Consider the following 24,835-nt stretch of genomic DNA (forward strand, 5'->3'; position numbering starts at 1 on the left):
TAATGGAGGAGAGAGAGATGGAGAGGCAAAGAGATTTAGGGAGGGAATTCAAGTGCTTAGGGCCAAGACGACTGAAGGCGTAGCCGTCAATGGAGGGGCGAAGCAAATCGGAGATGCGCATGAGGCCAGAACTGGAGGAATGGGAGAGAGTTCCAGATTTCTACTACCCTTTGTGTGAAGAAGTGCTTCCCAATTCACTCCCGAACTAGCTCTAATTTTAAGATTATATCAGGGAAGAACACTAAGGGGGAAAAAACGCAGAAGCTATTTAAACACGTGCGCTGAAATAAGACATTAGATAGTTACATCTTCAAATCACAGTGAGAAATACTGATACAGGTCTGGTGCAAAATACTGCGGATGCTGGAAATCCGAAATAACAACAGAAAATGCTGGAAAAACTCAGCAGGTCAGGCAACATCCGTGGAGAGAGAAATAGAGTCAACGTTTCAGGTCAAAACCCTTCATCAGGACTGAAAAAACACAGGAAATGAAACAGATTAAAAGGCCAGTTAGGGGGCTGGGAAATGGGGATGAAAGAACAAAAGAGAAGTGAAGAGACATTAAGAGGTATTAAAAACGAGAGGAGATGGTGATAGGACTAGTAAAGAGACAAAAGGGTTTCGACTTAAAACGTTGACTCTATGGCCTAGAAATTCAGTTCGGACGCTATTGCGGCGCTAAAGTCGGGCGCTCGTCAAATTTAGCGGCCGCCGGAAAGTGCAGGCGAGCTCGCCGAAATTCAGTAGATTTGGCCAACTTTTTGGCCGAGCGCTGCAAAAGGCGTTGGAACCCTGTGTTCAGGCGCTAATCCGGCGATGCAGCCTAATAACGCCGATTCCGGGCGCAGCGCAGGTGCGATCATGTGGTGAGTGTCAGCAGACACCCTGACGCCGGCCAGCTCTTAAAGGGGGAAGGCTCAACTTTGACTGCAGCCACGCCCTGCATGCTGTAGCCCTGCAACTAGGCCTCAGGACTGGTTGTGTGCCATATCAACACCTGGAGGTCATGGAGAGGGCCCGTGAAAGAGCCCAGCGGTTCTCTGAGCATGCGCTGGGTGTGCTCCTTCATGGGGTGCGCAAAAGAAGACGGGTCGTGTGCCCGGCTAGTGGCAGGAAGGCTCCCAGGAGCCAGTTCAGGGAGGCGTGGACCAAAATTGCCCGGAGGGTCTCCTCCAACTCCGATGTTCCCAGGAGTGCGGACCAGTGCCGCAAGAAATACAACGACCTATGTCGGCTGGTCAAGGTGAGTACCCTTTCCAATGTCCCCCTCATCCTTGCATGTGCACCTCCCATTAGGGCCAAAGGGACATCCAAGGTCTAATGCCCAGCCCTGCTGCCGCTGCAATGGCACTTGCATGTTAATCAATAGCTCTTTCTGCACTTACCACACTGTGCAAGCTATTCCACCATGGCAGGCCTCACACACAGCTACAGGGCACCACACTGTGCAAGCTATTCCACCATGGGAGGCCTCACACACAGCTACAGGGCACCACACTGTGCAAGCTATTCCACCATGGCAGGCCTCACACGCAGCAACGGGGCACCACACTGTGCAAGCTATTCCACCATGGGAGGACTCACACACACCAACGGGGCACCACACTGTACTTAGACGCCCTCCTTTCTCTTGCAGGCCAAGCTGGCGAGGAACGCCAGGAGCCTGCGTGTCACTGGTGGAGGCCCTCGCGATTACCAGGAGCTAACGCCTCTGGAAGAGAGGGTGGCCCGACTGCTGCGTCACCCGGTGATTGGGCCTGTGGCGCTCGGCGACGCCGACCCTATACTGGAACCCACTGGTAAGGACAGGACCGGGTGCACCTCTATCCTTGCCCTCGCGCATCAGATCTACATCCTTCCCCACTGGCCGAAAAATGCGCATAATGCACCAGTGCGGCCTCCCTCGCTGTCGGCCTGTCCTCACTCTAAAGCTACACTTGTGCCTTCCTGCTTTCAGCTGGTGAGGAGGAGGTGCTCCCTGAAGCCCACACAGCCAGGCCCTCGGAGGAGGAGGACGTCGAGGAGCAGCAGGAAGGCGCCACCTCGGGGGAACCCTCCTCCGCTCCAGGAGATGGCAATGAAGGGGAGACGTCTGGCGTGCCGGAGAGCCAGGGGGAGGCGGGGGAGGGGAGCCCCGAACCTGGTCCCAGTGGCATGGACGCCCGCGGCAAGGCTCCGGCGGCACGCCAGCCTTCTGCCCAGAGGGGGGAGGCGGTGGAGGGGAGGGCAGAACCTGGTGCCAGTGGCGTGGGCGCACGCGGCAACGCTCCGGCGGCACGCCAGCCTTCTGGCCAGAGGGTGGAGGCGCCCTCCAGTCCGGACTCGGACGTCGCCCAGGAGGTGCGCCTCCTGGACGAGATGTCGGCGGCGTCGGAGCGCCGGCACGTGGAAATCATGGAGGTGGTGGCACAGATGCCTCAGGCCATCGAAAGCCTCGCTCAAAGTGTGGTGGCTTTCGGCCAATCCCAGGCCAGGGGCCTAGAGCTTTTCGCAGCAGCGCACGCCAGGGGGGTGGAGCTCCTTGTGGCAGCGCATGAGAGGGGGGTCGAACAACTCGAGGCAGCGCAGCACGCCAGTCGCCAGCTGAGAGGTGCTGTGCAGACAATGGCACTGCAGATGCGGGGACATGCCGGCGCAGTTGGGGCACTGACTTCTGCCACCCTCGCACTGGCGCGGAGGCGTCGCCAGGCCAGCCGCCGCCCTGCTGCCGCACACCGGTCTGGCGACCAACAGTTTGGCGCGCTTGCTCCCCGGCCAGGCCGGCCGAGTGCACGTGTGTCTGGCGACCAGCGCGCGCCTGGCATCACCCACCTTGTCCCCATTGGTGCAGGCGAGCCTGCCACTCCCCCAGCCAGGGTGCAAGGAGCTACTGCAGCCAGTGAAGAGGGCCACCCACAGCTGCAGCAGCCACCAGCCGGCCCCTCCCGGGCCCGCCCTCGTGTAGGCCGACCCCCAAGGGCATCTGGCGAGACGCCTTGTCGCCCTGAGGATCCTTCCCCCAGCCTCGCCACAGCCTCACGGCCCAGCTTGAGGCGCAGCAGCAGGACGGGCCGGGGCAAAAGACGGCTGTCGACAGACTCGCCCTCTCGCCACACCGAATAGAGTGTGTTGAGCGAGGGTTTGGGTGATGCGGGGGCTTCTGTTCTGGGGGGCATTATGTGTTTTGGTTTTATGGGGGTCTTTGTGTTGTTGGGGGGGCTTGTTTTGTTAGGCCAGTGACGAAGGCCATTTGGATGGTGATGTGATGTTAGTCCTCCCCAGGTTTTGGGAGTGACAGAAGTTTGTTACTGTTTTTTGGGGGTCTTCTCTGTTTTGCTCTTCCATGTGGGAAGGGCCCTGAGTTTTTGAAATAAAGATGTTTATTTATTCACCATGTGCAGGTGTCATGTTTCAAGTGGTTGTTGGGTTAACCGGCTGAGGGCTTGCGAAGCGGCTGCGTTCAGTGGGCCACGCCATTCCCTGACAGGGGGCCTAGAAGTGTCGAGCAATAAGCCCCCGGCGGACGGCCCTTGGACCTTGTCGCTCCCTCCTGGCCTGGTGCTCCTCCTCCTCAGGGTCCTCCTGCTCGTCCTCCTGAGGTGGTGGGGCAATGTCAGGTGGCAGTGCCTGAGTCCTGCGGATAGCCAGGTTGTGGAGCATGCAGCACACCACGACGAACTGGGATACTCTATCCGGCGAATAGTGAAGAGACCCGCCCGAACGATCCAGGCAACGGAACCGTTGCTTGAGGACGCCTATCGTTTGCTCTATTAGGTTCCTTGTGGCTTGATGGCTTTCGTTGTATGCCAGCTCCGCTGGGGTCCTGGGCGCGCGGAGCGGGGTCATGAGCCATCTGCACAAAGGGTAGCCCTTGTCCCCGATAAGCCATCCCCTTGGTGGAGGCTGTACCTGGAACATGTCAGCCACAGTAGTCTGTCGCAGGATAAAGGCATCGTGGCTGCTTCCTGGGAAGCGGGCATTGACAGCTAGGATGCGCTGCCTGTGGTCACACACCAGCTGCACATTTAGGGAATGGTAGCCCTTCCGGTTGCGGTATTGCTCGGCATTGTGGATAGGTGCCCGCATAGCCACATGCGTGCAGTCAATGGCGCCCTGCACCATGGGGAAGGCCGCGATCCTGGCAAATCCGAATGCACGCTGCTCCTGCTTGTGTTGGGTCATGGGGAAGGAGATGAATTGGTGCCTCCTCGCGAAAAGTGCTTCGGTGACCTGTCGGATGCAGCGATGCGCGGCGAACTGGGAGATGTTCGCGATGTCCCCAGCAGCGGCTTGGAAGGAGCCGCTTGCATAAAAGCTGAGAGCCACCGTGACCTTCACTTCCACCGAGAGAGACGCCCTGGACATGAGCTGTGGCTGCAAATCTGCATGAAGCAGCTGGCAGATCTCTTCAACCACCTCCCTTCTGAAGCGCAGCCTCTTAACACAATGCGCCGCAGTCATGGTGAGATATGAGACCTGCTCCCGGTATTGCCTGACTGGGTAAGGCCTACGTTGGCGACGCCTAATGGCCCCTCTGCGTCTAGGCATGCCTGGCCCTGTCTCAAAGCGTCTGCGAGCCCTTCGCACAAAATGTAGGAACTGAGGGTTGGCCCCCCATGCAGCCCCCATTACAAAGTTCCAAACAGCAAAATCACAAGGATGCAAATGTCAAAGCACTGGCTAGAAGCCAAAAATACCTCTCCTATGGTGTCCGAAATCAGTAATCTCTGTGCCTTGCTCTCTGTGCAGAAATCCAAACCAGTCAAGTCATTGCAGCGAAATGGCTAGCTTTTATGGGTGAGTGGATGTGCCCTTTAATTAGCGCTCCCCGAATCCCACAGGGCCTCTGTTGAGTTCCATTTCACAGTTCTTAGCAGCGCCACGGCCACATCGGCCGGGCGCCACTGAATTTCCGGTTTGGGGCGCACAAACGGCGTTGCACGACGGAATGACGTCATAAGATGCGCGCGCAGCTGAGCGGGCGCTAACACTTTGCGCCGGCGCTAAAGCCCAGCTGAATTTCGGCGTAGGCGCAGATCCGGCGGTGCCCGGGCGCTAAGTGGATAGCGCCGGAAATCTGGCGCTAACGGCTGGCGCAAACAGCTGAATTTCTAGGCCTATATCTCTCTCCACAGATGTTGCCAGGCCTACTGAGTTTTTCCCGCATTTTCTGTTGTTGATACAGGTCTGGTGCTGGTTTCACAGGAGCAGCAACAGTGGAGCTGTTCAGCGCCTGCGCAAGATCGATCCCAATCGTCACTTCCGGCAGTGATGCGGTGTGAAACCGCTCTATGCTCTCAGCAGGCTGCAATCGCGCGACATTTCAGGTTTCCAAGATGGCGGCGTCCTGACAACCTTTGCGGGTCCCGGCGGAGGTGAGATGGCAGAATGAGATAAACCCCGGGCTCTGAGGCCTTAACATCGGACATCTCGACAGAGGGAGAGCGTGTCCAGAAAGGGAGAGGAGGGCCGAGGGAAGAGAGAAGAGAGGAGTGGGGCTGACAGAGGGCAGTGGGAGACTCTCCAACCAGTGCATTCTGAAATACAAACAGAAAATGCTGGAAACACTCAGCAGGCCAGGCAGCATCCGTGTAGAGAGAGACAGTTAACGTTTCAGGTCGATGACCTTTCATCAGTGTAATATGACCCCTGACCCCCCCCTCATCCATTCTTTTAATGATGATCTTCAATTTATTCTCTCTAGTTATTTGCTTACTGACCAATTTAGTATCACATTCTCAGAAATGCCTCATATCATGAATTGAGAGGGTGGATTAGCCCATCCACCACCTTAATCATTCACTCCCTCCACCACCGGCGCACTGTGGCTGCAATGTGCACCATCTACAAGATGCACTGCAGCAGCTCGCCAAGGCTTCTTCGGCAGCACCTCACAAACCCGCGACCTCTTACCTAGAATGACAAGGACAGCAGGTGCGTGGGAACCTGTGAATGCTGAGAGCAGAGGAATTGCTAGATTGCTGTTATGATGCTTTTCAAGTTTCAAAAGTACTACAACAGTAACTGTGTTTTTCTTTTTTTCTTGTTACAGCTTGTAAGAAAACAGCGCGTGTATTCCATCACGGCAGTTTCAAGCTATTTGCGTACTTCACATCCTCACCATGAATATCCACCCAGCTGGAAGTCAGCTTGTTAGGAACTTGAGACTGTGTAGCTTTCTCTCTCGAGGATGTACATTAACTGGTTTTAGAAGCTGTAGCACTCTCATCCAAAAATATGGATTTGCATCACTGAAGAGGCAGAATGGCTTTCCTTACTGTCTGGGAAATCATATGGGTTTAACATCAATCCGCTTCTATTCTGAAAAGACACAGCAGCAAATTCCTAACACAGTATTAGAGAATGAGCCAGAAGATGGGAATAACCATGCCAGAGAAATCAAGGACTCCAGTGTCGTATCTGTACCTTCCATTGGCCATTCAACAAAAAGGACAACCACCCAAAATCCAGCGCTGCTCGCTGAGGATTTTAACGCTGAGTGGAAAACTGTATCGTCAACAGAGAGGGCAAAGTCTTGGGAACAATTCTTTGACAGGCTTCGGAGGTGCACCTCTCCCAGCGACGTGCTAGACCTGTATGTAGAATCCACAATGACCTGGAAACAGATCAGCAACTGTCTGATGACCATGTGGGAGACCACCAAGAGGATGTCTGAGGATCAGAAACGATACGAGCGGAAGCTGATGTTCGAACACCCGGTCTTTGAGAAGATCTGCCAGCAGGCATTGAACGAAGCTCAGTTAATGAAGTGTAATGACCTGGCATATTGTCTCCTCGCTTTGGTAAAGATAGGAGTGTCCCAACATAGCCGGCTCATTCATACACTGCTGAGAGTGATCCAGGTAAATGCAATTGGTGTCTTATGAAGAGTCACTGGTAGAACTCTAGACATAGCAGCTGGAATCTGGCTCCGTGATAGGATATCACTTTAAGAATCTCTTTGTAACAGCTGTAGTTTGGTTCCCCTGGTTGACAGAACTGCAGGAAAGTCAAAAAGAGAGTGTTGATTTGCTGAAAGATGTGCCTCTGCCTCAGCCTCTGCCCCACATTTATTTGGTCGTCCATCCTGTTATTCTTCAGCAGCAGAGTTTCAAGAATCACGACTGAGAATAAACTCAAAAATCTTATTTAAGAAGACTTTTTAAATTCCAGTACCTAATCAAGTGTCGGTAATGAACAGGGGTGAGCCTGTTGTGTTTAGCAGGTGCCTTTGCTCTGGTTCTAATACTGGTGTTCTGATCCGTGATTGTATTTCTACTTTGAAGCCTTTTTGAGGCCTAATTGGAGGCGTTTAAAATGATAAAGGAATTCGATCGGGTAGATAGAGAGAAACTATTTCCTTTGGTGGGGGAGTCCAGAACATGGGGCATAACCTTAAAATTAGAGCCAGGCCATTTAAGAGTGAAATTGGGAATCAGTTTTTCCACACAAAGGGTAGTGGAAATGTGGAACACTCTTCCCCCAAAAGACTGTGGATCAATTGAAAATTTTAAGACTGAGATTGATAGATTTTTATTAGGTAAGGATATCAAGGGATGTGGTTCAAAACTGGGTAGATGGCGCTGAGGTACAGATCAGCCATGATCTAATTGAATGGCAGAGCAGGTTCAAGGGGCTGAATGGCTTCCCCCTGCTCCTATGTTTTCTGCCTCTGTTTTATACAGTTTAAAGGAATGGTGTGAAATTCTTGCAAAATAAGATGCAGAATTTAATGGAAGAAAAAAAGCCTGACTTCACAAATATCTTAACCCTAGTCAGTTTTAAAATGTCTGACCTATAGCAGTTGCTCCGTGAAGAAACAGCAATGATGGACTGCCATTTTTTCTCATTTCGGATGAACATTGACAGCTGTTGAATTAAGTTTTGGGACTGTAACTCCGTATGTAAAGGCGGGTGAATTACTGATACTGTATTTAAGAAGGGAGATGGGACATGCCCAAGGAACTATAGACCAGTCAGCTTAACGTCGGTGGTAGGGAAGATAATGGAATCCCTACTAAAGTCAGCATGGCTTTCAAAAGTGAAAGTCTTGCTTGACTAACCTCACTGAATTCTTTGAAGAGGTAACAGGGCGAGTAGATAAGAGTAATACAGTAGATGTAATATATCTAGATTTCCAAAAGGCCTTCAACAAGGTACCATATAATAGACTAATGAATAAGCTCAGGACATGTGGAGTCAGGGGACAAGTAGCAGAATGGATAGCTAGCTTCCTGCAAGACAGAAAGCAGAGAGTAGGGGTAAAGGGTAGCTATTCAGAGTGGCAGAAGGTGGGAAGTGAGGTCCCACAAGGATCAGTGCCGGGACTACTGTTGTTCACAATTTACATAAACAATTTAGACTTTGGAATCAAAAACTAAATTTCTAAATTTTTGGACGACACCAAATTCTGAGGAGGACTGCAACAAATTACAAGACGACATTAATAAACTTGCAGAATGGGCATATAATTGGCGAATGCATTTCAACATAGATAAGTGTGAGGGATTACATTTTGGTAGGAAAAATAAGGAGGTCACATATTGCTTGGAAAATAATCTAAATGGGGTAGAGGAGCATAGGGATCTGGGAGTACAAATACACATATCACTAAAAGTAGTGACACAGGTTAGCAAGGCCATTAAAAATGCAACCCAAGCACTAGGGTTTATTTCTAGAGGGATAGAATTGAAAAGTAGTGAAGTTATGCTAAACCTGTATCGAACCTTGGTTAGACTACACTTGGAGTACTGCGTACAGTTCTGGTCACCATATTATAAAAAGGACATAGAGGCACTGGAGAGGGTGCAGAGAAGATTTACAAGGATGATACCAGAAATGCGAGGGTATACATATCAGGAAAGGATGAACAGGCTGGGTCTCTTTTCTTTGAAAAGAGAAGGCTGAGGGGTGACCTAATAAAGGCCTTTAAAATTATGAAAGGTTTTGATAGGATAGACACAGAGTGTTTCCACTTGTGGGGAAGAGCATAACTAGAGGCCATCAATATAAAATAGTCACCAAGAAATCCAATAAGGAATTCAGAAGAAACTTATTTACCCAAAGAGTGGTGAGAATGTGGAACTCACTATCACAGGGAGTGGTTGAAGCGAATAGTATAGATGCATTTAAGGGAGGATTAGATAAGCATATGAGGGAGAAGGGAACAGAGGGTTACGCTGCTAGTTAGATGAGGAAAGATGGGAGGAGGCTCAAGTGGAGCATAAACGCCGGTGTAGACTGGTTGGGCCGAATGGCCTGTTTCTGTGCTCTATATTCTATGTAATTCTATGTACTTATTAATACATACCACAAATTGTTTTGCTGCCTTATGTCTGTCTTCAGTGCTGTATGGCTATTTGAGCTCATTTAGAAAGTGCTTTAATGATTCATCATTCTAACCACCTTATTCTTTTATTAGAGTTGTAATCTGGAGAGTAGGGATGCAAACCATTTGAAAAATCAATATGTACGACACATAAAGTAGGACGTAGGGTTGATAGAATCTGATGTTCAACATGAACTCAGTTCTTCATTGTCTCCCAACGGAGGGTCAAAAGTCAGTTCTCATTCCTAGCATATACATCACTGAGAAGCCCACATTTCCCCTGTACAGACTCACAGCATTCTGTTGACTAGTGAATGGTATGGTAATGTAGTGGTTATGGTATTGGACTAGTAATCCAGAGAATTTGAGTTCATAATCCCACTATGGCACCTGTAATAACCTGTCTGTGTCTTGTAGGAGCGTCTGAACGAGTTTGATGAGAAGGCTCTCTCAGTGCTGTCCAGTTGCTTGCGGAACATGGAAGACAGCAAGAACGTAGATGCACTGCGAGTAGGCCTGAGGTAAGGTGGTGATACATGAATCTACTCATCGCATGGAGCATAAACTCAACCTCTTCCTCATAAGTGCCCCAATTCCGTACAAATATTAGAAGGGCTGCAATCCAAATGATGCCATCAGCATGCTCCCTATATTCCATCGAATTTTACAGCACAGAAACAGGCCTTTCGGCCCAACTGGTCTATGCCGGTGTTTATGCTCCACACGAGCCTCCTCTTATTAGTGACTATCTTCTATTTATGACCCCCTAGTTTTGAGCTCCCCACCAGTGGGAAAATCTTCTCTATGTTTACCCCATCAAACCCTTCATCATTTTATCGACTCCTATCAGGTCACCCCTCGGCCTACTCTGGAGAAAAGAGCCCCAGCAAATTCAGTCTTTCCTGATGGTTGTATCCTCTCAGTTCAGGTATCATCCTTGTAAATCTTTGTTGCACCTTCTCCGGTGCCTCTGTATCCTTCTATATGAATGAATTGTATTTTAACAATCGAGCAATTAAAAAAGAAAGTTAAAATTATGTGAAAACTGATCGGACTATTTTAGAACTATTTTTCATTTTAAGAATTGGCCCTCATACTGAAACAATCTCTTATGGCGTCACCTGTACTCTGATAATACTATCCTTGTGTTAGCTCTGTGCTCCTCATATTGCTAAGCCTGTGTTGCTGCAACTGGCCACTAGCACAGAATAAAGTGGGTGGGGGGAATCTTTTACTCCTTGTAATGCTGCCCTTCTATTACTGATTCAGAACAAGGACTATGGTATTCCTTTTCTCCTAATGGGTTATGATTCCACTCGGCCACTCCTGACACGTGCTGGGAAATCCCACACTTCCAGCTGACGATTGTGCGTCTGTTCAAAGTTAATGGATGGACAGTAACAGGCTGGGTGTACGCAATTACCCGATATGCAGTCCCAGCAGCTCGGCAGGATTCTCATCCCCGCGTTACTTCCGATTTATTCTGCTTATCCAGATTGTATATGATTCCAAATGATTGGAAATAGCTTCTGAAGCAGTAAAGTTTTGTACCTGTAAAAAGAGAAATGGACAAGGTGTTTGGTGTTGGCTCCTGGTAGGCTGCTCGTAGAACTGCGCATTCCAAAGATCAAGATGGTGATGGCCCTGCAGACCATGATGAGGTGCATTGGCAAAGATTCCCCACTGCCTCTAAAGAAGAAGCTGGAGGTAGGACGCTGCTTCACTATTCTCGGGATGGGGGCGTCACTGGCAAGGCCGGCATTTGTTTCCCATCCTTACCTGCCCCTTTGAGGAGGTGGTGGTGCCACTTCAGGGGACAGTTAAGAGTCAGCCACATTGGTATGAAGTCAGACATAGGCCCAGATCGGGTAAGAACGGCAGGTTTCCTTCCATAAAGGACATTGGCGAACCAGTTGGGTTTTTGCGACAATCCACAGTTTCACGGTCACTTTTACCGAGACTGGATTTTTAGTTCATCTGTGGAAAGGAGCAGATGCAAGTTTTTGGGGAATGTTTGCACCTTACCCCCCGTGACCTCCCTTTATAATGGCATCCAAGAGGCACAGAATAAGATGGTGACCTTTGCCATCTGTGCCACTCCATCTAGGGGAAGAGAGGAGAGGAGAAAATGAACACAAATCTAAAGAAGGAAACAAGTTGAGGGGGGAGTGCTAGGGATGAAGAAGCATTCCTTCCTACTCTATGTGGGACACCATTTTCAACAGGAAACTGGCTGTTGGGTTTGGGGGAGCTTGCAGAATTGGAGTTGTGCATTTCCATCACTGGCAGTCATATCCCAGTTCACAGGTTTATGCCACCAGTATAACTAATGCCGGCAGACATCTCAGTGCAGCACTTTGCAAGTTAATAGGGATGGGGAGGGGAGGAAACGAAAGCAAGTGGTACAGCTGTACAGTGCTCTGGTTAGATCGCATCAGGATTACTCTGTTCAGTTCTGGGCACCGCACCTCAGGAAGGATATACTGGCCTTAGAATGATAGAGGAGCTTAATTATGAGGACAGGTTGCATAGACTAGGCCTGTATTCCCTTGAGTGTAGACAATTAAAGGGGTGAACTAATTGAGATGTTTAAGATGATTAAAGGATTTGATAGGGTAGAGAGAGAGAAACTATTTCCTCCGGTGGGGGGTGTCCAGAACAAAGGGGCATAACCTTAAAATTAGAGCTAGGCCGTTCAGGGGTGATGCCAGGAAGCACTTCTTCACATAAAGGGTAGTGGAAATCTGGAACTCTCCCCCCCAAAAAGCTGTTGAGGCTGGGGGGTCAATTGTAAATGTCAAAATTGAGATTGATAGATTTTTGTTAGGCATGGGATTAAGGGTTATGGAACCAAGGTGAGTAAGTGGAGTTAAGATACAGATCAGCCATGATATACTTGAATGGCGGAACATGCTCAAGGGGCTCAATGTCCTACTCCTGTTCCTATAATATAAACAGATAGTGGGACAGTGTTTCAGTGACTGCGACACAGTACTGTTCTACTGCTGTTTGGAGGATGCTACAGATCATAAGTTGGATATTGCAGTATTCCCACTTTATTCACGTAACTGGTGCTACGAATATCATTGGCACAATGCTACCATTTTAAGGCTCCAATTCAGATATGTGGTGGCGTGTTGTTTTAAAATGTTAAGACCCAATATTGCCGGAGGCTGCTGCGAGGTGATGTAAATACTCTTGCTTTCTGTTTGACAGAACAAAGCGCTCTCTTTGCTGAACAAGTTCACCCTTCCCAACTCTCAGTACATGTTGATCACGCTGGCAGTCATGGGGCACCGCTCACACCCACTCTTAGAGGCCTGCAGTAACAGGATTATCGGTAAGTGAACCTCGAATTTAAAATTCTCATCCTTGTTTTAAAATCCCTCCATGGCCTCACCCCTCCCTGCCTCAGTAACCTCCTCCAGCCCTACAACCCTCCGAGATCTCTGTGCTCCTCCAATTCTGGCCTCTTGTGCATCCCCGATTTCCTTCGCCCCACCATTGGCAGCCGTGCTTTCAGCTGCCTTGGCCTTAAGCTCTGAAATTCTCTCTCTACCTCTCTCCTCCTTTAAGACGCTTCTTAAAACCTACCTCTTTAACTGAGCTTTTGGTCACCTGTCCTAATGACACTAATGAGTGTCAGCCGTGGCTCAGTGGGGTAGCACACACTCCTGAGTCAGAAGGTTGTGGGTTCAAGTTCCACTGCAGAGATTTGAGCACAAAAATCTAGGCTGACATTCCAGTACAGTACTGACAGAGCGCTGTACTGTCAGAGGTGCCGTCTTTCAGATGAGACCTTAAAACAAGGCCCCGTCTGCTCTCTCAGGTGGACATAAAAGATCCCATGGCACTATTTCGAAGAAGAGCAGGGGAGTTATCTCGGTGTCCTGGCCAATATTTATCCCTCAACCAACATCACAAAAACAGATTATCTGGTCATTATCACATTGCTGTTTGTGGGACCTTGCTGAGCGCAAATTGGCTGCCATGTTTCCTACATTACAACAGTGACTACACTTCAAACGTACGTCATTGGCTGTAAAGCGCTTTGAGACGTTTGGTGGTCGTGAAAGGCGCTATACATAGAAACATAGAAGATAGGAGCAGGAGTAGGCCATTTGGCACCTCGAGCCTGTTTCGCCATTTAATGAGATCATGGCTGATCATCCAAATACCCTGTCCCTGCTTTCTCCCCATATCCCTTGATCCCTTTAGCTGTAAGAAATATATCTAACTCTTTCTTGAATATATTTAATAAGTTGGCCTCAACTGCCTTCTGTGGTAGAGAATTCCACAGGTTCACCACTCTCTGGGTGAAGAAATTCCTCCTCATCTCTGTCCTAACTGGCTTACCCCTTATCCTTAGACTGTGACCCCTGGTTCTGGACTCCCCCGCCATCGGGAACATCCTTCCTGCATCTAGTCTGTCTAGTCCTGTTAGAATTTTATAAGTTTCAATGAGATCCCCTTTCATTCTTCTAAACTCCAGCGAATATAAGCCTAATCGACACAATCTCTCTTCATATGTCATTCCTGCCATCCCAGGTTTCAGTCTGGTGAATCTTCGCTGCACTCCCTCCATGGCAAGAACATCCTTCCTCAGACCAAAACTGCACACAATACTCAAGGTGTGGTCTCACCAAGACCCTGTACAACTGCAGCAAGACATCCTTGTTCCTGTACTCGAATCCTCTTGCTATGAAGGCCAACATACCATTTGCCTTCTTAACCGCCTGCTGCACCTGCATGCTTACCTTCAGTGACTGGTGCACAAGGACACCCAGGTCTCATTGCACTTCCCCTTTTCCCAATCTATTGCCGTTCAGATAATAATCTGTCTTCCTGTTTTTGCCATCAAAGTGGATAACCTTGCATTTATCCACATTATACTGCCTCTGCCATGCATCTGCCCAATCATCCAACCTGTCCAAATCATACTGGAGTTTCTCTGCAGCCTCCTCACAGCACACACGCCCACCCAGCTTTGTGTCATCTGCAAACTTGGAGATATTGCATCCAGTTCCCTTGTCTAGATCATTAATATATATTGTGAATAGCTGGGGTCCAAGGACCGATCCCTGCGGTACCCCACTAGTCACTGCCTGCCACTCGGAAAAAGACCCGTTTATTCCAACTCTTTGCTTCCTGTCTGCCAACCAGTTCTCTATCCAAGTCAGTACCTTACCCCCAATCCCATGTGCTGTAGCATAACCGCAATGTGGGAAACAACGCAACAAGGAGGGAAAGGAAGCAATGTTGACAAGGCCATGTGACCTCCACAAATGTCAGGACTGTACACCGGAGGAATCAGGGAACAGTGTGAACCTGGATGTTAGGACATTCCCAAACTTGGGAAATGCTGACAAGCAATATAAGCCTAATCGACACAATCTCTCTTCATACGTCATTCCTGCCATCCCAGGTATCAGTCTGGTGAATCTTCGCATGTGCTATTGAAATGCAAGTCTTTCTTTCTAATATCTCCTTGTGCGCCGCGGTGTCAGATTTTGTTTGATAACACTCCCGTGAAGCATCTTGGAATGGTTCACTATGTTAAAGGCGCTATATAAATTCAAGTTGTTGTTGATTTGCAGTTTTGGATGAACCCTGATCGTTTAATGAGAATGCTTGTCCAAAGATGTGCGGGTTAGGTTGATTGGCCATGATAAAAATTGGCCCTTCGTGTTAGGGGGGATTAAATACGTGGGGTTACGGGGATAGGGCTTGGGTGGGATGGCTGTTGGTATAGGGACCGAGTGCTAGGGTTTGGATGATCAGCCATGATCTCGTTGAATGGCGGAGCAGGCTCGAAGGGCCGAATGGCCTACTCCTGCTCCTATCTTCTATGTTTCTATGTTTGTCAGCATTTCCCAAGTTTGGGAATGTCCTAACATCCAGGTTCACACTGTTCCCTGAGTCCTCCTGTGTACAGTCCTGACATTTGTGGAGGCCACATGGCCTTGTCAGCATTGCTTCCTTTCCCTCCTTGTGTTGTTCCCCACATTGCGGTTATGCTACAGCACATGCCATTCCCCAAGAAGAAAAGAAGACTTGCATTTATATAGTGCCTTTCACGACCTCGGGGCGTCCCAAAGCACTTTACAACCAATTAAGTACTTTTGATGTGTAGTCATTGTTGTAATGTAGGAAACGCGACAGCCAATTTGTGCACAGCAAGGTCCCACAAAGAGATGAGATAAATGAAACATAATCTGTTTTAGTAATGTTGGTTGAGGGATATATATTGGCCAGGACACTGGGGGGATCTCCCCTGCTCCTCTTCAAATATAGTGCCGTGGGACCTTTTACGTCCAACTGAGAGGGTAGATGGGGCCTCGGTTTAATGTCTCATCTGAAAGGCAGCAGCTCGGACAGTGCAGCACTCCCTCAGTACTGCGTTGGGAGTGTCAGCCTAGAATTTGTGTTCAAGTCTCTGGAGGGTGACTTCTGACTCGGGCGAGAGGTTTAAATGTATTTAAAGTCGGATGCTTGGAAGGTTTTATGCGTCACCTAGTGATTCAGTACAGTACTAGTGACTGGAATGTGGTTTGGTAGGTTGGTATTCTCTGTTTATTGATCTAGAGTCGACTACATTGGTGCTGTCCTCGGTTCATTTGATGCCAAACCATATGTGCTGGAGATCTCAGTCTGAGACAGCAGTTACCTTTTTGACTGGCTAGAAGACAGTTTCATAGATGGATTTCTCATCCTTGTGTTCAAATCCCTTCATAGCCCCACCCCTTCCTATCTCTGCAACCTTCTTTAGTCCTAAAACCCTCCGAGATCTCTGCACTTCTCCAATTCTGGCTTCTTGAGCATCTCCGATTTCCTTCGCTCCACCATTGTCGACCGTGTCTTCAGCTGCCTAGGTCCTAAGCTCTGGAATTCCCTCCCTAAACCTCTACACGTCTCTCTCCTTTTAAGACACTCCTCAAAACCTCCCTCTTTGACCAAGCTCTTGATTATCTGTCCTAATATCTCCTTATGTGGCTCTGTGTCAAATTTTGTCTGATAACGCTTCTGTGTAGCACCTTGGGATGTTTTATTATGTTAAAGGCGCTGTGCAAATGCAAGTTGTTGTTGTTGGCCTCTGCAGTTTCAAGTCTAGATTGTTGATGTGGCAAGGTGGGTGTCACCAGCTGATCACCACGGTGTGTTACAGGATGTATAAAAATAGAATATGCTGGAATCACTCAGCAGGCCAGGCAGCACCTGTGAAGAGAGAAACAGAGCTAACGTTTCAGGTCGATGATGTTTCATCAGAACTAGAAGATGTTAGAGATTAGCAGCTTTTAAGCAAATACAGAGCCTGGGGGAGGAAAGAACACAAGGGGAAGGTCTGAGATGAGGTGGAAGGCAGGAGTGACTAAATGACAAAAGGGATGATGTTGCAAGGCAAAAGGGGGTGGTAATGGGACAAGGAAAGAAAGAAAAGATGGGTCTAGAGGAGGTGTAAATGGTTACAGCAGAACAGGAGGGAAGCATGAAAAAGCAGGTGAAGTGGAGAAGGCTCCCGTGGCCCGGGAATGTGGTGGCGAAAGGTGGGTAGACCCCAGGGAGATAGGATAGCTTGACTCTGTACTTTTTATGAGGAACTCTTCAAGATGTATAATTGTATCATATTATTCCTACAGAGAATATCCATGGTATCCCATTTTGGCGACTTGTGCACATTTTGCAGTCGTGCAAGGATCTCCAGTACCGGAACCCTGCTCTACTTACTGCCACAGGCAACCACGTGGCTTCAACCCTGGCCATCTGGCAGGTTAAACAGGTAAGATGGATTCTAGAGTCGAGTCTGAAGGACCCACCTTTCATGACTGGCCGAGCAGCTCTCTGAAGGGGACAAATTTACAGGGCTGTGGGGAAAGAGCAGGGGAGTGGGACTAATTGGATAGCTCTTTCAAAGAGCCGGCACAGGCACAATGGACCGAATGGCCTCCTCCTGTGCTGTATCATTCTATTATGCGCCTGGCCTAGGTTGCAGTGACCATTAGCAGGAGGTCCTCCAGCAGCCAAGAAAGCAACCAATCACAATCTTAGCAATTAATATCCAGGCCAGAGGTTTTATAATAAAAAAAAATATGATGTTGAACTTTGGAAATAGGCAGCAGGTCTGTCAGCATGTTAAGAGAGCCAAGACGGAGGCTCTTCCACACAGAACATTAGTCCTTTTCTCTTTCAGGTTTTGTTTTTATTTCAGATTTGGCCATATGCATCTTTTTTTTAGAAAAACTGTATTTTCTCACACCTATTGCCATTAAAATTCTACCTCAATCTTCTAACCCTGGAGAATCCCCAGATCACAAATCGGGTTGAATACTTAATAAACGAGGGCAATTGCAGTCCGGTTTGAATTCTGAATTTCCTTCTCTTCCTAGACCCTAGATTTTAATCTCATAATACTCCACCTTGAAGTGCTTGGTGGGATGGTGTAGTGGGAGCTTTAGTTATCAGCTAATCTGTGTAAAAACTGGCTTGTACCAAAAGTGGGAAAGTGCTCCACTGCTCCAGAATGTCATTTGCACCTTGATGAGCACGAAAAACAAGAGCCATTATTTTACTGTTCTCTGTTCTAGCTAACTCTCTTCCTAATGCTGTTTGCGGATCTTGGCTTTCGTCACACCGAGTTGATGGATGCGTTTGCACAGATTGTGCTGGCAAAGTCTGAATCCCTGACTTTAAAGGATGTGTTGTCCATTCTTCGTGTGTACTCCCTGCTGAACCATCGACCAGAGGAGGGGTGGATCGAGCAGTAAGTCACAGTACAGTCAGTGCTTTATCTATCTCTGCTCAGGTGTTCCTTGCATTAACACAACAACAACTTGTATTTATATAGCAACTTTAACATAATTAAGCGTCCCAAGGCACTTCACAGGAGCGTTATCAGACAAAATTTGACACCGAGAAACGTAAGGAGATATTAGGACAGCTGATCAAAAGCTGAAGGCACAGCCACCAATGGGGTTTTGCTCATTTCATGTTTGGGTCTGTTGTAGATTGATTGCTATGATTAGTCAACAACACTTAATCATTCTATCATGCGACGACCAGGATGGTAGAGGGCGAACTAGATGGGCCTTAATATTTTCTCATCTAGCAATTCCTATCTGTCCTCTCCAGCTTGGAGAGACCCATGGGAAGAAAAATGCATTTCTGAGGTGTTTCGGAGTTGGTGGGAAAGAACCCTTCACAGTTGCTAGTACCTCTGAGTCAGAAGGTTGTGGGTTCAAGTCCCACTCCAGGACTTGAGCACATAATCCAGACTGACACTCCAGTGCAGTACTGAGGGAGTGCTGCACTGTCCGAGGTGCCGTCTTTCGGATGAAATGTTAAACTGAGGCCCTGTCTGTCCTCTCAGGTGGACGTAAAAGATCCTACTGCACTATTTTGAAGAAGAGCAGGGAGTTCTCCCTGGTATAACAACAGAAAATGTTGGAACAACTCAGCAGGCCAGGCAACATCCGTGGAGAGAAAATAGAGTCGACGTTTCGGGTCTAACCTTTTTTCAAAACTGGAAAGGAAATGAAATAGATCGAAAGGCCCAAAATTTATCCCTCAACCAACATCACTACATAATAGATTATCTTGTTATTTATTTCACCACTGTTTGTGAGACCTTGCTATGCACAGATTGGCTGGTACAATCCAAGTTGTAAAAGCTCTTTGAACAAAGCAAGCAGGGTAAACAAGGTTGTAATTAAAACATTAGCATATTCATGTATCTCTGACACATGCAACAGACATTTTGGCCTAGGTTGTCTGATTGTAATACCAACGGTCACCCATTAAAATGTTACTATCAGCATTAAGGAAGGAAAACCTAGGCATTCAAGTCTGTTTATTGAGTATTTTGTGCATCAACCAGATTTCGTTATTTTACTTTAAGTCAACCTGGTTTTAACCCCAGATGTACTGTTAAGAAAAGACAGCACAAAAAATAATATCCCACGGACAAATTACTGATTTGGTCACGTTCATATAAGATCAGTCTTGATGAAATGCAATCTGATCGCTACCTCGTCCATGTAGAAACTTATTCCAGTTCATAACTATGAACTATATAAGATCATGTCCAATTGACACCTAATTCATATTTGGTCTTGGATAATTTAAAATCCTTTTCATGTCTCCCTTTTTATTGCACAGTGGCTTGTTAATGGCCTTATCTTGTCTTAGGCATCTTCTCAGGTGCCATGTTAGTATAGCATGTTGTGCACCAACATGCTGAACAATGTGGTAGGACATGAGCTTCCTTGGCCATCAAGCAAAGCACTGAACAGATGCTTGGCACTTGCCCGCAGGTGAAAAGCGAAGTTCATCTTGCAGGTCACCTTGACTTGTTCAAGCACACGTTCTATCAGAGGTCTAAGAGCAAGATATCTGTCCATCCTCTTGGCTGTGAGAAATGGGCTGTGATGTCTTTCAAATTATGAAGGGGTCTGATAGGGTAGACATAGAGAGGATGCTTCCACTAGTGGGGGAATCTAAAACAAGGAGCCATAAATATAAGATAGTCACTAATAAATGCAATAAGCAATTCAGGAGAAATGCCTTTACCCAAAAAGTGATGAGAATGTGGAACTTGCTACCGCGTGTGGTGGCTGAGGCGAATAGCATAGATGCATTTAAGGAGAAGCTAGATAAACATGAAGAAAGGAATAGAAAGATATGTTAATAGGGTGAGATAAAGTAAATAGAGTGGGAGGAGGTTCGTGTGGAGCATAAACACCAGCATATCATAGAGTAGAATCATAGAATGATACAGCACAAAAGGAGGCCATTCGGCCCATCGTGTCTGTGCCGACTCTTTGAAAGAACTATCCAATTAGTCCCACTCCCCTGCTTTCTCCCCATAGCCCTGTACATTTTGACCCTTCAAGTATTTATCCAATTCCCTTTTGAAAGTTATTATTGAATCTGCTTCCACCACCCTTAAGGTGGTGCGTTCCAGATCATAACTCGCTGCGAAAACATTTTTTTTCCTCATGTCGCCTCTGTTCCTCTTGCCAATTACCTTAAATCTGCATCCTCTGTTTACCAACCTTTCTGCCACTGGAAACAGTTTCTCCTTATTTACTCAATCAACACCCTTCATGATTTTGAACACCTCTATCAAATCTCCTCTTAGCCGTCTCTGCTCTAAAGAGAACAACCAAGATTACATTAATATTTTTTCCTGCATACATTGTATAGGAGAACAACCCCAGTTTCTCCATATAACTGAAGTCTTACATCCCTGGTACCATTCTAGTAAATCTCCTGTGCAGTCTCTCTAAGGCCTTGACACCCAGAATTGGCTACAATATTCCAGCTGGGGCCTAACCAGTGTTTTATAAAGGTTTAGCATAACTTACTTGCTTTTGCACTCTAGGCCTCTATTTATAATACCGTAAACATTCACTCCCTCCACCACCGGCGTACCGTGGCTGCAGTATGTTCCATCTACAAGATGCACTGCAGCAACTCGCCAAGGCTTCTTCGGCAGCATCTCCCAAACCCACGACCTCTACCACCTAGAAGGACAAGGGCAGCAGGCGCATTGGAACGCCATCACCTGCAAGTTCCCCTACAAGTCACACACCAGCCTGACTTGGAAGTATATCATTGTTCCTTCATAGTTGCTGGGTCAAAATCCTGGAACTCCCTCCCTAACAGCACTTTGGAAGTATCTTCACTTCACGGACTGCAGCGGTTCAAGAAGGCGGCTCACCACCACCTTCTCGAGGACAATTAGGGATAGGCAATAAATGCTGGCTTTGCCGGCGACGGCCACATCCCATGAATGAATTTAAAAAAGGATCCCGTATGCCTTTTTAATAACCATCTCAACTTGCCCTGCCACCTTCAAAGACTTGTGTACGTACATACCCAGGTTTCTCTGGTCCTGCACCTCAATTTAGTTTATATTGCCTCTCCTCATTCTTTCTACCAAAATGAATCTCTTCACACTTCTATGTTAAATTTCATCTGCCATATGTCAGCCCATTTCACCAGTCTGTGTCTTCCTGAACTCTACTGTCCTCCTCACTGTTTACTACATTTCAAAGTTTTGTGTCATCTGCAGACTTTGAAATTATGCCCTGTACACCCAAGTCCAGGTCATTAATATATATCAAAAAGAGCAGTGGTCCCAACGCTGACCTCTGAGGGATACCACTGCGCACTTCCGTCTCGTCTGAAAAACAATCGCTCACCAATGTTCCCTCTAATTTTTTTTTGTGCTTGGGCCCTTTAAATTTACAGCGTGGTACCTCATCCAGCAGCAGCTTGTGAGCGGCCAGTGCGGGACCTCCGGATTGCAGCGCGGCCGCGCACCTTAGGGGGAACGTTGCCGCTCACCATTACTTGCTACTTTCTGTCTCAGCCAATTACGTATTCACACAGCCACTACCCCTTTAATCCCCTGGGCATAGACCAGTTGGACCGAATGGCCTGTTTCTGTGCTATAAATTCTCTAATATGTAGGGAAACCTAAAAGAGAAGATAAAATGTGGTGTGTAAGTTAACTTTTAACTGTGTCTGGGTGAGAGGAAGTACTGTTCAATGCTGTTTTGCTGGCTCGTGGTCAATGTGAACCTTGGCCCTGGCATTTTGACTGGTTGTAAAAGACAAATTTAGGATTTGTTGGTTTTTTTTTTTATGTTGTTTTCCCCCCAGATTTCTACAGACTTTAAGTGGTGTGTTTCAGTCGTATTTGTCAAAATGTTCTTCACTGGAGCTGCTCCGTGGGGTTTACTATTTGTGTCTGATGAGCCACCATCCCCAGGCTGCTCTGAGCCAACTCTTTCAGGATGACATTCTGAGCGAGCTCCATTCGTCAGGTAAGTGATCATCACTTACATACTTGCATCACTTTACTCTTTCCTGTCCATTTGAACTGTGCATTAGGAGCATAGGAACAAGCGAGGCCATTCAGCTCCTCAAGCCTGTGCCGCCATTGAATTAGATCGTGGCTGATTTGTACCTTAACGTCATCTATATGGCATGGTTCCATATCCCTTGATACCCTTGCCTAACAAAGATCTATCAATCGCAGTTTTGAAATTTTCAATTGACCCCCCCAACCTCAACAGCTTTTTTCAATTGGGGGGGGGGGGGGGGAAAGAGTTCCAGATTTCCACTAATCTTTGTGTGAAGAAGTGCTTCCTGACATCACCCTTGAATGCCCTAGCTCTAATTTTAAGGTTACGCCCCCTTGTTCTGGATTCCCTCATCAGAGGAAATAGTTTCTCTCTCTCTACCCTATCAAATCCTTTAATCATCTTAAGCACCTCAATTAGATCACCCCTTAATCTTCTATATTCGAGGGAATACAAGCCTAGTCTATGCAAACTGTCCTCATAATTTAACCCTTCTAGCCCAGGTATCATTCTGGTGAATTTGTGCTGCACCCTTTCCAAGGCCAATATATCCTTCCTGGGTGCGGTGCTCAAAACTGAATGCAGTTACTCCAGATAGAGTCTAACCAGAGCTTTATATAACTAACATAACTCCCACCCCTTTGTGTTTCAGCCCTCTTGAGATAAAGGCTAACATTCCATTAGCCTTTTTAATTATTTTTTGTACCTGTCCACTAGCTTTTAGTGATTTCTGTACATGGACCCCTAAATCTCTCTGCTCCTCCACAGTTCTGAGCCCCCCTCCATTTAGAAAATACTCTGATTTATCTTTCTTCGGTCCAAAGTGGATGACCTCACATTTCCCCACATTGAACGCCATCTGCTACAGTTTTGCCCACTCACTTAATCTATCCCATCTATACTATTTACTGTGCCACCTAACTTAGTGTCATCAGCAAACTTGGATATACGGCCCTTTATTCCTTCATCTATGTCATTTATAAATATAGTGAAAAGCTGCGGACCCAGTACAGATCCCCCGGGATACCACTGGTCACATCCTGCCAATTTGAGTACATACCCTTCTCTTTACTCTGTCTCCTACTACCTAACCAATTCACTACCTAACCAATTCCCTACCTAACACAACCTAGCACATCCGTAGCAGCAATAATACCCAGTAGAGGATCTTGGTTTGGACCCGCTGAAATGGCCAGCTGGATCATTTCTCTTAAGCTCCAAGTAAGCTGCAGCAAAAGATATTCATCATTGTTTTGAAATCCTCTCTGATTTTATCCTTTAACCCTTTCTAGCCAACCTCTACCAGGAGTCAAATGAGCGGATGCTTCAGTACATCAACCTGTGCCTGGAGTTAGAAAATCCTTCCTTTGCCAGGCCGACGCATGCCAATGTTGCCAGTCCCTTATTGCCCAGTGTTTCGGTGAACTTGGAAGTACAGAAGGTGTTGGATGCCATCTTGGGTGACAGCAGCCTGTATCACCAGGGGTTGGTGTTGAAAAACCTTCATTTTATAGGTATTTAATCTTTTTAAAGTGATTAGTTACTTGCTGCTATTGAGAAATGTTTTTTTCTGTGGCTCCAAAAGACTAGACGGGGTTCAGTATGTTTTGCTAATAGGATGTCAAGGCCTTGGAGAGGGAGCAGAGGAGATTTATCAGAATGATACCAGGGACGAGGGACTTCAATTATGTGGAGAGACTCGGAGAAACTGGGATTGTTCTCCTTTGAGCAGAGAAGATTAAGGGGAGATTTAATAGAGATGTTCAAAATTATGAGGGGTTTTGATAGAGTAAATTAGGAGAAACTGTTTCCACTAACAGGATGGTCGGTAACCAGAGGACACAGATTCAAGGTAATTGGCAAAAGATCCAGTGAGGAGATGAGAATTTTTTTTACACAGCGAGTTGTTCTGATCTGGAATGCACTGCCTGAAAGGGTGGTGGAAGCAGATTCAATAGTAACTTTGAAAAGGAAATTGAACAAATACTTGAAAAGGAAAAATTTGCAGAGCTATGGGGAAGGAGCAGATGGAGTGGGACTAATTGAATAGCTCTTTCAAAGACCTGGCATAGGCATACACTAGAATCATAGGCCTAGAAATTCAGTTGGTAGCGCCGGCGTTGAGCGCCTAAAGAGACCTAGAATTGGGGCGATAGCTGCGTGAACGGTGCAGGACCTCTCTGTCCGTGTTCACTAAACTGACTGGCCTCAATTTTTATGCCAACGGATCCTTTCAGTCAGCCATTGGGGACATTGCGACTATCGCTCAGGTTGCAGTCCACTGTTGCATCTGGCAAGTTACAGATGCCCTTTATAGGCGAAGGCGTCAATTCATCACCTTCCCTCTGACCCTGCACAAGCAGGCGGAGCGCGCGCAGGGTATCGCTTCTATTGCGGACTTCCCCATGGTGCAGGGAGCGACTGACAGCACACACGTGGCTTTGAGGGCGCCATGCCAGCATCCTTAGGACTTCCGCAACCGCAAGGGGTTCCACTCCCTCAACGTGCAGCTGGTCTGTGACCACCGCCAAATCATCGTGGCAGTCAACGCGCATTTCCCAGGGTGCAGCCACGATGCCTTTATCCTGCGGTTGACCTCAGTTTGTTACCTTTTTGAGGGGCTGGCTTGAACACGAGGCTGGCTTACTGGGGACAAGGGC

At 47.5% G+C, this 24,835-nt stretch overlaps 1 protein-coding gene across 2 annotated transcripts in view; it reads left to right on the forward strand.

Moving 5' to 3' along the window:
• The first annotated feature begins 5,274 nt into the window (after positions 1 to 5,274).
• fastkd2 (FAST kinase domains 2) overlaps positions 5,275 to 24,835 on the forward strand; it is a 33,145-nt gene continuing 13,584 nt past the window's right edge. Inside the window, exons 1-9 of one of the 2 annotated variants that reach the window (XM_085985558.1) lie at positions 5,275 to 5,356; positions 6,034 to 6,844; positions 9,727 to 9,830; positions 10,908 to 11,016; positions 12,526 to 12,649; positions 16,947 to 17,086; positions 17,892 to 18,067; positions 21,973 to 22,136; positions 23,468 to 23,689. In XM_085985558.1, coding sequence (XP_085841684.1) covers positions 6,104 to 6,844; positions 9,727 to 9,830; positions 10,908 to 11,016; positions 12,526 to 12,649; positions 16,947 to 17,086; positions 17,892 to 18,067; positions 21,973 to 22,136; positions 23,468 to 23,689 — 1,780 coding nt within the window. In that variant the 5' untranslated portion in view covers positions 5,275 to 5,356; positions 6,034 to 6,103. The other variant, XM_085985559.1, reaches the window with a different exon arrangement.

This window comes from Somniosus microcephalus, chromosome 4 (assembly GCF_052327205.1).
Source record: "Somniosus microcephalus isolate GS21.2 chromosome 4, FLI_Smic_1.0, whole genome shotgun sequence".
NCBI lineage: Eukaryota > Metazoa > Chordata > Chondrichthyes > Squaliformes > Somniosidae > Somniosus > Somniosus microcephalus.